The sequence below is a fragment of the Suncus etruscus genome, chromosome 3 (genome assembly GCF_024139225.1).
Source record: "Suncus etruscus isolate mSunEtr1 chromosome 3, mSunEtr1.pri.cur, whole genome shotgun sequence".
Taxonomy (NCBI): Eukaryota; Metazoa; Chordata; class Mammalia; order Eulipotyphla; family Soricidae; genus Suncus; species Suncus etruscus.
Window position 1 is genome coordinate 93,561,130 of NC_064850.1, and position 13,198 is coordinate 93,574,327.

The following is a 13,198-nucleotide window of genomic DNA, read 5'->3' on the forward strand; positions in this document are numbered from 1 at the left end:
TCAAGGTATTCTGATGTGATTCAAAGAATTTTTTCTCCGTTTGTTTTTTACTGGCAATGCCTTTCAAAAAAAAAAAGAAAGAAAAAAGAAGTTTTCTCTAATTGCATCACCATCCACAAAACACACCATTCACAAGAGTTCAGCATGTCCACAGATATCAGTAAACTCGTCAATTACAATGCAAATTTCTCACTGATATAGATCTTTTCCAAAACCACACTTTCAATGTCTGCAGACATGTCATCAATACGTTTGGAAATTGTGTTGTCTGCGAGAGGGACTTTGGACTTTGCTCTTGTCTCACTGTCAGTCAGTACTTACTGCACTTGTCTCCTCCAGATAGCCACTGTCCATAACATTCAGCACTCTTCTGCGCATATCTCCATCCAGACCCATCAATCAGTGCTCTTTGGCTTTTGTCTCCTTCAGATCCATCACTCAGTGCTCTTCTGTGCTGCATCAGCGATAATCTTCCAAAGTCCAGATCCATGGTTCTCTTCTGCGCATCAGTGATCTACTGCAATGACTCCTCCTGTCAGTGTAACAGTGACACCAGAGCCATTTATACGTCGCCATGCTCTTCGGCTCACAAATAGTTTTGGTTGGATACTGCCAAGGATTTTCCCGTTCTGCAAACAAAGCATGTAACAGATGAAATTGGAAATTTTCCCACAGCACACCATACACCATCTCACAGCACACTAGTGTGCAGTGGTACAGTGGTAGAAAAACGCTGCCTTAGGAACAGAAAACCACAATAAAGAATGCCCTCTGCACTTTTATTCATCACAGTACTGTTTACAATACCCTAAATCTGGAAGCAACCCAGCTGCTAAAGAGATAAGTGTCTAAAGAAACTGTGGTATATCTACACAAAGGAATACTATACAGCCTTTAGAAAAATGAAGTCATAAATTTTGCTTATACATAGATGGACATGGAGACTATTATGGTGACAGAGATAATGGGTTAAACATAGAATAATATCACTCATAGCTGGTATATAAGGAAAATAAAAGAAAGTATGGGGATGATATCTAGAAACAATAGAGATGAAAATTAGGAGGACGATTACGTAGAAGGTAGCTTTCCAAAAAGAGTGCAGAATGCAAGAGAGTAGAGAAGGTCTAATATGAAAAGGGCATTTATGTAACCCCTTTATTTGATTCTGTACAGTATCACAAAAGAAAAGAGAGAAGATGAGAGTGCTAGATAAAGAGACAAAGAGAGTAAGTGAAGTAAAATGCCTTCCCCAGAAACAGAATGAATAGGGTGGGTGGAAGGGAAGAGGGCCTCAAGGATTGTGAGAGGGAAGCTTGACATTGCTGGTGGGAAATGTGCACTGATAAAGGTTGTTATATATTGTATGACTTTAACTCAATCATAATCAACTAATCTGTGGGAAAAAGTGTATGATGTACAACTTTTTATTTTTTATTTTTTTGGTTTTTGGGCCACACCTGGTGATGCTCAGGGGTTACTCCTGGCTATGAGCTCAAAAATCGCACCTGGCTTGGGGGACCATATGGGACACCTAGGGATCGAACCTAGGTCCGTTCTAGGCTAGCGCAGGCAAGGCAGGCACCTTACCTCTAGTGCCACCACGCTGGCCCTGATGTAAATTAATAATAAAAAAGAAAAATTCCTCAAGAACTATCTCTTTTGAATAATATTAACACATTTTTGTATTTTGAGAGTGGTATAGTTATTTTATATATTACTTTTATCTCATAACTGTGCTATTTTTATATTAATACTTGTTAAATATTAATATGTATTTCAAGTTGAGAAGGTGTAGACTTGATTAAAACTACTCTGGTTTTCTTGGTATTCAGTTTGCATTCAGTGGTTAAATATAATAGGATTTGCTAACTTCCATAATAATGTGAGTGAATTCCTATTCATAATATGTGAATTTTTATTTAAAACATTTTATGCATCATATGTTATTAATTCTCACAGGCACACAAAATGCTTATTAAACAATTGCTTATGGAATCTATAAAATATTTATAATCATATTCATTTTTTATCATTGTGGAGACCATTTCAGTCAATGCTGCTCAGGGACATGTGATGTCCGAGGCTGAATCTACTACTTCTCATGTAATGGGTAGATTTCCTATTATTTGAGCCACCACCAAACAAAACTTTTAATTTAAAATTTCCCCCTTTTCCTTTCCCTTTTATTTCTAGGTCTTGTGAACTTGGGATGGTGCCTAAAATTTAACAATTAAACTCATGGACTCACACATGTAAGACAGACAACCAACCATTAATCCACATCCTAAAGTCTTTGACTCAATTTGTTTTATGGTTCCAGGGATCAAACCCAGTATCTAACACATGCAAGGCACATGCCCCAAGCTCTACTATTCACATACCCTAATAATCCAGAACTTAAAAATATAATTAAAATTATTTGCATTTACCTTTTAATGCATACATGATTACAATAAAAAAGATGCTGCAGAAAGTTCCTGTACTTGCCATGGCATTCAGAATGCATATTATCAGTGGTGGTAATTAATAGGCCTCAAACATTTATAGTTCTGTAAATGAGTCAAGATTACTAGAAAGCATGGTAAAATTCATAAAAAGCATACAAGGTTGAGAAGTGAGCAGACTTAAAGATTTTACATCTTATGGTGGGATTGGTGGTGGGAAGATGAGTAGATTGGGGAGCACTTAAATGAATTATTTATAATTTTAAGTTGTGAAAATTTAAATGAAAAAGGAGCTAAATACTCTATGATTACTGCACTGTCCATTGAACTGAACTGGTCTGTGTAAAAGAAAAGTCATGTCTAAATGAACCTATGAATATATACTAGTTTCTACTCAATTTTTTTTTAATAGAATGTGGTTCTAAGCCATTGTGTTTGACATGACTTTCAAGTAGACTGGCTACAAAGGAAAGTAGATAAAAATAGATTGTTTTGAGGTTTATATGTGGATATGCTGCCTAAATGCACTTTTATCAACTCATTGTGTCTTAATTTAAAAAATATTTGTTGGATTTTCTTCATATTTGCATACTGTTTGGCTGCTGCTCACCTGGAATCTTACATTGTTATTAAAAAATGCAAAAACTCAAGCCATTTTGTGCATTTTAAAAGCCAGAGATTAATGTGATATTAAATCTGGTATTGTTTCACATGTAGAGATGAAGTGATGCTCTTGTCCATGTTTGGCAGTCTTTTAGATGTTGAAGTTCCAATGTTTCAAACTCTGCTCAAGAACGCATTGGTGTGTTTTGAATTTGGATCTTGGCAAGGCATGATTTCCTGTTTCTAAGAAAAAAGACTCATGAGAGCGTCTCAATAAAGCTTCTTGGACATCAAAACAACATTTTGATGAATTAATTGTAAATGAATCAGAAACATATGGATTCATTCTCTTGAGACACACATGTGTTTAAAAATGGAGGGGGTTAGGGCTAAATGTGTTTTGGGTTGTATCAAATGCAAAATGCTTAGAAAAAAAAGAGCAAAAAAGATAAATTGAAACCTCTGTTTTGTCTTTAAATAGATGACCATTTAAAATCTCATTTACTGCCACCTATTGTTGTTCCAGAAGAAATGCAGCAGTTGTGACAAATTATAACCAGCCAAGCCTGAGTTATAAGACTCGGAATTCTAAAATTCTTGAAATAAGTCTTGAAATTCTAAGCAAATTCGAGGAAATATAATATGTCCTTTTTCTTGCTTTAAACAAAACTTATCTATCTGACGAGTATTGCTTCTTTTCATACATGTTATTCTTCAGTGTTTACTCTTTGAAAATGCAACTAATAAAATTTAGAACATTTTGTTGAACATTTTATTGAAAACCTGGTTCAACAACTATTGGAATTGTAATGCAATTTTACACAACACACATTATTGTGACTGTTTCAAAAAACAAAACATTGTAATGGTATGGTTAGTGAGGATGTGTAGAATTTGTACAAATTCAAAATGGTGTGTGTACTATTTAAAAATATGCCAAGTCTATAAAATTAAAACAGGATTAGAATCTAATGAGAAAATATTACCTTTGTTATAATGTTCAAATATTGAAAGCAAGGATTCAAATTCTATAGGGTTTGGTTTATTTAGAATATAGACTAAAAGTTCTGTGATGCTTCCCAATATAACATTAGCCTATTCACTTTAATGAGAAATTATAACTTATTTTGTGTTTGTGAGAGGAAACACTTTTTCATTTATTCTCTAAAAATGGTTATATTTAAATGTGCATATTATCAAACAATATATATATATATATATATATATATATATATATATACACACCAAGTTTTAGGGGCATCAGCTACATATTTTGTGAAGAGAATTCTCAACATAATATGCAGAATATTATTTTTTTAATCATAGTGTTTCTTTTTAATGCTAGTTTTTCTAATTTTATTTAAATAGATAATTTACAAAGTTGTTTATAATACTGTTAATTCCGGCATTCAATATTCTAGCACCAATACCACTACTAGTGTGACCATGCTTTCACTATTATCTACAGTTCCCTCCACCAAGGCTGTCCCCTTAGTAGGCACAATATAGTTTATGCTATATTGCTACAACACTATTATCCCAACAGTAATATGAAGAGTAGGAAATATATTGTAAGATTTATGAAAAACTCACTTTAAAAAGTACATTAATAATTTTGTTTTATATTTTATTCCTTATTTCACTGAGGTCAATTCACCATAAATTAAGTTTTTTGTATATAACTTACAAAAACATAGAAGAGACTGAGAAATATCTTAATTGGTGTCAGTGGAATTGACATGGTTTATGTATTATCCAGTTTTGCTGTACTATACTTTGGCTCTGGCACAAAATGATTCACCCCAGTTCCTTCACCAAAATCCATTTTCTTTTCAGGTAACCTCCCACTTACCTCTCTGCCTTTATGAGAGTACTATATGTGTGTCTGTGTCTGTTTCTGTGTGTGTATATGCATGCCTATAAATGATTTCCCACTTGGTTAACAGTACTGTAATTAATAGAGTTTCATCCATAACACTTCACCACCTTTCAGCAGCCCTTCCAGTCCTTTCCCCCCATCTTTTGTAAGTGACATTTCTTACTGAAGACCAGTTCAGATTATTTTTTCTCTTCATTGCTTACTTTGTCAGAAAACCTTAAAATGTTTTTGTTTGTTTGGATTCTTTTTTTTTTTTTTTTTTTTTTGGTTTTTGGTTTTTGGGCCACAACTCCTGGCTATGTGCTCACAAATTGCTCCTGGTTAAGAGGACCTTATGGGACTATGGGGATCTAACCAGGTCCATGTGCAAGGCAAACGCCCTACTGCTGTGCTATTCTGCCAGCCCTTAAAATGTTTTCTTTAAAAAAAAAAGTACATTTTTAAATTTCCTTTCAAAAATATAAATTTGAGATTTAAACAACCACATGTTTTCCTTGACACTGATACTGCATTTTGTTTACAACTTGGTAGGTTGACAAAGGAAAAGGCATCAGCTTTAACAGTTATCTAGAGCTAAGGAAGTTACTATTTTGTCTTTGCCTCTTGCGTGATTTCTAAAACAAAGCATAGCAACCATAAATTGGATAATTTCCAATGCATTTCACAGTTCTACATTATATGAGTTGCTGCATCTCTGAGCAACGTAGGCTTGTGTACAGGGAAATATTGCAATTTTGTATAAGAAATGGTATAGAATTACCTTTCAGCAATCTCTATTTGTTAATCATTAGCTAAAAATGTCAGTATTAAAAGGACTACTAAAATGTGCTTATGAGTTGTTGCAGGGAATGTGTCCAAGAAAATGCTTTATGTAATTAAAAGAGCAGGGGCATTAGTGAGGGTCAGAGGGAAGGAGCTTGGAATTTCATCTTAGGCCGAAAATGACTACTATAAACACAATGGAATTTGGCAGTCCAGATTGTTTTAGCTTTATTTCCATTCACTAAGAACAAGTGTGTGTGGGAAGGATTTGTGGTTTCGAAATGGGTATGCAGGAGCTATAATTTATTTGGGGTATTGTGCATTACTCATTTTTCATCTGCAAAGTCACCACCTGAAAGAAACATCTGACAGCAATAGACGTCATTCGAAAGCAATACGTTTTGTTTCAAGAGAGACTTTATGGATGTGATTAAGCTCCATTAAACATCCTATGCCACTGGGACCGGAAGCCGTTTCATTGTGTTTTTATTTGTGAAATGCCAAGGCGCAGGAAATGCATGAACATTTCAAACAATTACGGCTGGATGCATACATGCTTTAGGAACTGGGAAAGAGAATAATTTCATTACTAAACTCTGGTTACTTGAAAATGTAGCTGCAAATTACCAGATGATTTTCTTAATTTTCTGTGTCCTTTTTTTGGAAATAGATACTGTTGATTTTGCATCCAAAAACAACTTATTTTTTCACTTAGCTATAATACCTCGAATTATGTCCATGGTAATTTACTGGTACAACTTGAAGCAATCATTATACACGCATTTACAGTAATTCTCCAAAATGTTTCTTGCAATGGTCTTAATCTAAAACTGGTGGATGAGATATTTTTAGTGTAACCTCAGTATTTTGCTAAAAGGAATGCAAACATTTTTTATACAAAAAACACACAAATATACTTTGTCTGAAAATAAACCTATGAGTTAATATGTTACACATAACCACTTATTTATCAATGCTGCAAACTTATCAATGAGAATAGCCAGGCAGTAGAATTTGACATGGGTATTTTCCTTCCCAAATGTGCCATTTAATGTTGAATATTTTTGATGTCATTGATATAACAAATAATTATATTACATTTAGTTTAAATTAAAATATTTTATATTTTTATTTGATCAATAGCATAGTGTAAATAAATAATGTCACTTTAAAATAAATTTAAATTAGTGGTGGCTTTGTTTTAAGTATATAAATTTCTTCAACTATTCAATTTTAATTGCGTTTATTTAAAACTGGTTATGTCCAGGGCTCAGTTGATTAAAATATATGTAAAATATTAAGATGTTGAAATAGTTCTACAATTTCTGAGTTTAAAAAATATGGTTTTGACACAAACATGGAAAACAAAAGCAATAACAAAAGCCAATGAAAAAAATGAGGTTACAGATACATCTAAAAATGAGGCTACTTTATGTTCTTTTTTTATTTTATAAATTATGTATTTATCAAAGGCAAAGCTCAAATACAATAAGTTCATTTGAAAATTAATTTTTGGTCATTATAACATACCTTCCAAGTAGTTGGATATATACAAATTGATATATACAAGAAATAAAATTACTAGAAACTTAAGTTCTCCTGAGAAAATTATTTTTCCAAATGTTGTGAATTTATATTTACAATTTGAAGAGTCCAGATTACTTTTTGATTGCAATCTGGTAGCAATTGCACATTTCAGATTAAGATAAACAAACCTCCTGGAATGTCAACCCATAAGAACAGTTTAAGTATCTACCCAAAGAATGAGCTTTAATTGGCTAAAAATTCTTTACTTTTACCATCTAATTAGGAAGAATTTTATTCACTAAAATTTAAAGTATATCCACCTCTTTCTTTCCATTTCCATTTTCATTTCTTTCCATAATGCATTTATGTATTATTTTAATATTGCAGTTTAGAAATTAATTCACTCATATTTATGTATTATCCCCACAATTCTTTAAAATTTTTAAAACTGAGACATTGTAAATAAGAATTTAATAACTCCATATTTATCTCTCTCCCTACAACCTTTAGCAACTCCTATACTCTTTGAGGATGTAAGCTGACCCATACAAGTGGATGCGTAATTAGCATTGCTTTTTCCTGTCTGGCATCTATAACATAGCAAGAGTCTATTATTCCTACAATGTTTTAGTGAAAAGTTCATTCATGTTGCAAAATATGTAAAAATTTCTTTTAAGATTGACTAATATTCCAGTTTATGTATATGGCCTTTTGTTATCTAGCCATCTAGAAATAGAACCTGAAATGCTTTAATACTTGAGCTATTCAGAATAATGAATATGGCTATGAACATTGATTTGTAAATATCTCTGAAATTATTTTAATAATTTAGTGGACATTTTGTTCATAACAAAATCAAAGAAACAACTTTAGGTTCAGTCAATCCACAACATTTTTTAAATATTTCTTTAAAACTTTTAGTATTCTTCATAGCTATTCCTTCTAAGACCTTACGTTTTACTCTTAACCTTTACTCCTCTATAACGTTGTAAAGAATTACTATATCACACACACACACACACACACACACACACACACACTCACACACACATATAGGCAACACACATAAAATGTTTATCAACGTTCTTTTAACTTATGGAAAAAGAAAGTTATCATTTAGGAGCTAAGAAACAGTATAAAAGTGAAGACAATTGCCTTACTTATAGCCAACTCTGGTTCTATTTTTGGCACATTGTATTGTCACCCAAAATTCTCTAGGAGTAACCCCTAGTAAAAACAGAGACAGAAGTAAACCCTTTTTATAGCCCGGTATGTACCCAAAATCAAAACAGAAAAAAAAAAGAGAAAGGTTATTCATTGAAGTAAATTAAATTAAATAAATAGGATTTTGGTTTTTAATGCTGAGTCAAAGCATATATTTAGTCTACGTTGAAAATCAAATGTTGTATCAAACATATATTTAGTCTAATTAATGCTGAGTCAAAACATATTTAGTTTACTTAGAGATGCATTGGATAAGATACAAATTTCCAGGGAATCAAAATGAGAATGTGTTCTGATTTGTATTACTTAAAACCCCAAGTTAATGTTTTATATCATTTCACTCAAATGTAAAGAAGAAAAATGTCTAATATATGCCTTTTGTTTTGATTTTTGTTTTTGGGTAGCACCTGGCAGTGCTCAGGGGTTACTCCTGGCTCTATGCTCAGAAATCGCTTTTGGCAGCCCCCGGGGGGATATATGGGATGCCAGAATTCGAACCACTGACCTTCTGCATGCAAGGCAAATGCCTTACCTCCAGCTATCTCTTCGACCCCTTATATATGCCTTTTAATTACTCTCTTTCCAGTTTAATTGCTATATTGGAGAAATTTTATCACTCCTAGAAGTACTCAAGGAACTGCAGAGCATACTGGGAAATGAACCCAAGTTCATCAATTTCAAAGAAAACATCTCTGTTGTACTTTCTATCACTCTGGCCTCAAAAGTATGTTAGATTCATTATCATAGTAGAAACTATAAATACAGGTAAAAGTTAAACTAAGTTATTTATCAGGGTGATTCTATCATTATTTTGATGTCATTTGTTGATTTTTAACAAAGCTATAATACTATATTTTAATGTCTTTCACTAAGTAATAAGCATTATAATTTTGTGTTTCTTTTTATATGTTCTATAACATTAGTCTTACTATTCCAAGGTTTTTACTTATTGGACTTAGTCTCTTCAGGTTTATATGTTATGTTTTACGCTTTATGTCTGAGATTATGCTATAGAAAATAATGTTGCTAAGATACTTTTAATTTAATATTTATGATCATTTATGTTTATATCTTTAGTAGGTATTTTTAATGTATATAGTATCTCAGGTTTAGTTACAGTTTGACTTCTTAGGGCATTGAGATAGTAGTTTTGAGAGTGGGGCATGCAGATAGTCTGTATCAGTCAGAACTCTGGTTTTGTTCCTTATTACCTATGTCTTAAATTCTCTGAGTGTCATTTTTCTCATTAACAAATTGTAATCATATACCATTTTACCTGAGAATGTTTATGAGGATTTTATAAGTGAATATACATACCAGCTCAGAAACTATTATGTATAACAATTAATTTATATTTTATTTATATACTTCTATATTGTACTAATTTTTATCCATTTTATAGTTTTGACATTATATGAACATCTGCATTCAAAAAGTTATTTTATTTGGGGAACCAAAACAATAGTATATGTGTAAGGTATTTGCCTTGCATATAACTGACCTGAGTTCAATTCCCAGAACACCAGATGGTCCTAAGAGCTCCATCTTGAGTGAATCCTAAACAGCCAGCCAGAGATAAGGCCTGAGCACCTTCAGGACTGGCCCAAAAGCCTAAAAATAAAGTTATTTTATTTTAAAAATATTAGATGATAAAAAAAATCTGTATTTTGTATTCTATCTGAATTAACTCTTTTATTCATAAACTGTTGTTCTATATAGATAAATTACTTGTTTAGACATAGTCTAAAAGTTGTGTTGAAATGGTTTTGATTTATAATAAATTTCTTTTTAAATTAATAGAATTTTTAATTGTGAAACCTTAAGATGCACAGTTATAAAATTACACAGTTACAAAGTTGTTTTTGTCACTGAAGATATAGGGAACCTGCTATAATAATATACTTAAAGTATTAACATTAGCTCATACATTGTATGCTGAAAATATCCACTGTCAGTTTTGCAGAATTAAGAGGACTGCACTACATCATGGTTAGTTACTCCTGCCTAAGTAATGTGCTCAAGATTGACCCTAGTGGTACTCAGGGAATCATATTTGTTGCAGGAAATCAAAAGGAGTTGTCTTGTAGCTTGTACATTTTAAAAATTGTACATTTAAAAAATAAGTAGTCAAATATACAAATATATTGATAGTGTATAAACTGAATTACAACAGTGTTGTGTTACTGATCCAACCCTAATCAATTATTGTGCCCTACCCCAGGGTGTGACCTGGTTATAGTATATTGGGTTATTTCTTACTTGGTATTCTGTTCCCACCCTATTTTGGTACCTGACTCTTGTCAATAAAATATAGGGTCTGAGGAAAGCTGGAACTCATTCTTCGGTCTTCTTCCACTAAGCTGCACTCCATCTTAGAAGAAGAAAGCTTTTGTGGTTTGAATTCGTTGCTTGAGCATTAGATTTTCTGAAACCATTCTTGTATCTTTATACAGTGTGAATTATTTTCTGTGGATCTCTACAACTGGATCTGTTCCTTCTGACCTAATTGGACAGGGGAATGAGAACTGCCTTTCCTGTCTGGGTGCTTGGTGGGAACCAAACCTTGACCAATCTCCTAGAGAACATGACTCTTCAAACAGTACATATAACTTGCCTCTTTTTATGAAACTTTCTGTGATCACTACATAACTCCCTAAATTACTTGAAACTTGTAGGAATTTTAGGGCTTCAATAGACAAATGAAAATAAATAGTAAGGCTAATGTTTATTTTAGAATGTTTTTAAATACATTTTGAGTAAAATATGTTTGTGTAGATATTTATTTATATATGTATGATGAGAGAGAATAGCTTCTCATCTGTAAATTTTGATATTTGGGACCATAATGATTGACTGCCGGAATAGAAACTTCCAGTTGATTAATATGAAGTTTAGAAGAGAAGATAGACAATCCACCCAAGTAGCAATTGATTTGCTTGTTAAGATCTATAAATTCTATAGTATTACAAATATCCAGTCCTATAAGAGAATGATAAGCAGACAATACATTTCAAATTTTTATCCACTGGTGTCTACCAAAACAACTTGAAATCTTGAAAAATCTGCTCTTCCCAACTATCATTAGCTACCATTGTCTTCTATTTTATTACTCACAATATAAATCTGGGGGTGGGGGAGTTAAAGTCTGTTTTGTTTCATAACTAAGTCTATTTTTATAGTGTAAAATTCCTCTTATTTGGAGGAAATTTTATCTCTGATATTGATCTTTGGAACTTATAAAACAAATCTTTATTGTGCTCAAAAGTAATTTTTAAAGCCAAGATTATAGAAAGATTTACAGCTATATTTATCTTAAAATTTAATGGTTCCATTATTTTCTGTTTGTATTCAATTCATCTGGTGTTTATTAGAGTAGTGAAAAATAAAGGTCTCAAATTACAAATCATTGACTAATTTTTTACTTTTCTTACTTTAAATGTAATATTTTATCATGATTTTGGAATATAAATTTGAAGTCATATACAAATTTAGCTCAATATCACTATAGAAATAGCAATATTGCTTTGTTTTAGAGGTTGGATAAGTAGACACATGTTAATGCACTTTCCTTGTATGTGATTGACCCTGGATTGAGTTTCAACACTGTATATAGTCCTCTGAGTTTGACTATTCATGATCCCTGAGAACAGATCTTGTAGTAACCCTTGATCAAATCCAGGTGTATTCTTAAATTCAATTTTTTAAAGTTATTAAAGGGTAAATTTTTCCAGTTTAAATTTTATGCAAATATTTGATGAGTATCATCATATTTAATACATTCCCTTTATTTGGAAACATCTTTACATTTAGTATTTTATTTTATGTACTTAGAATATAAGTGTACTGCATTCTAAACAATTTTTATATTCTTGAATATACTAATTCCTTATGATTTTGTATATTTAGATAGTGCATAGTACAAAAATGATTGTTAGATATAGGATTTTCTCACAAATCTACAATTTGAGCTTCCATAATACTTGGAAATATGCCCTAGAACCACCAAGTGCAAAGGAGCCCTCTGCACTCTGACTGCTCATTGTTGCATTATTCACAATAACCAGAATCTGGGAACAATTCAAGTGCTGAAGAAAAGATGAGTAGAAAAAAAAAGCTAAAGTACATCTACACAATAGAATAAGGCACAGCTGTTAGGGAAAATGAAGTCATAAAATTTGCTCATACATGGATGGATATGGAGAGTATTATGCAGAGTAAAATGAGTCAGAAGGAAAGGATAGACATAAAATGATTGCACTGATTTGTGCAATATAAAAGAATATAGTATGGTGAATATATCTAAAGACAATAGAGATGAGGGTCAGGAGGACTGTTCCATCATAGGAAGCTTGATACGAAGACAGGGCAAGTAGAGTTAGTTGGAAATAATCACTTTGGACAAGAACTGGTTGCTGAAAGGATATAAACTAAAATGCACAATACCCCTTCAGTAACAGTATTGCTAACTACTGTGCCTGTAAGAAAAAAAGGAGTGAGAGAGAATTAGAGAGAAAGAGAGAATAATGTCTACCACAAAGGCAGTGTGCTGGGGGGAACAGGAAGAAAATGGGACATTGGTGGTGGGAAATGAGCACTGGTGAAGGGATGAGTGTTTAAATATTTAAAATTAAACCTGATCATGAATAATTTTGAAACTGCATATCTCACAGTGATTCAATTAAAAATATTAAAATATAATTAAAATGTCTGCTAGGTATGTACTGTTAAATATTTTATATTTATATATATTTTAATA

General features: G+C 32.1%; 1 protein-coding gene across 1 annotated transcript in view; it reads left to right on the plus strand.

Annotated features, from left to right (window-relative positions):
* Positions 1-574: 574 nt before the first annotated feature.
* Positions 575-13,198, plus strand: part of ADAM28 (ADAM metallopeptidase domain 28) — a 198,778-nt gene continuing 186,154 nt past the window's right edge. Inside the window, exon 1 of the mRNA XM_049770830.1 lies at positions 575-644. Coding sequence (XP_049626787.1) covers positions 575-644 — 70 coding nt within the window. The remainder of the gene's footprint in view (positions 645-13,198) is intronic.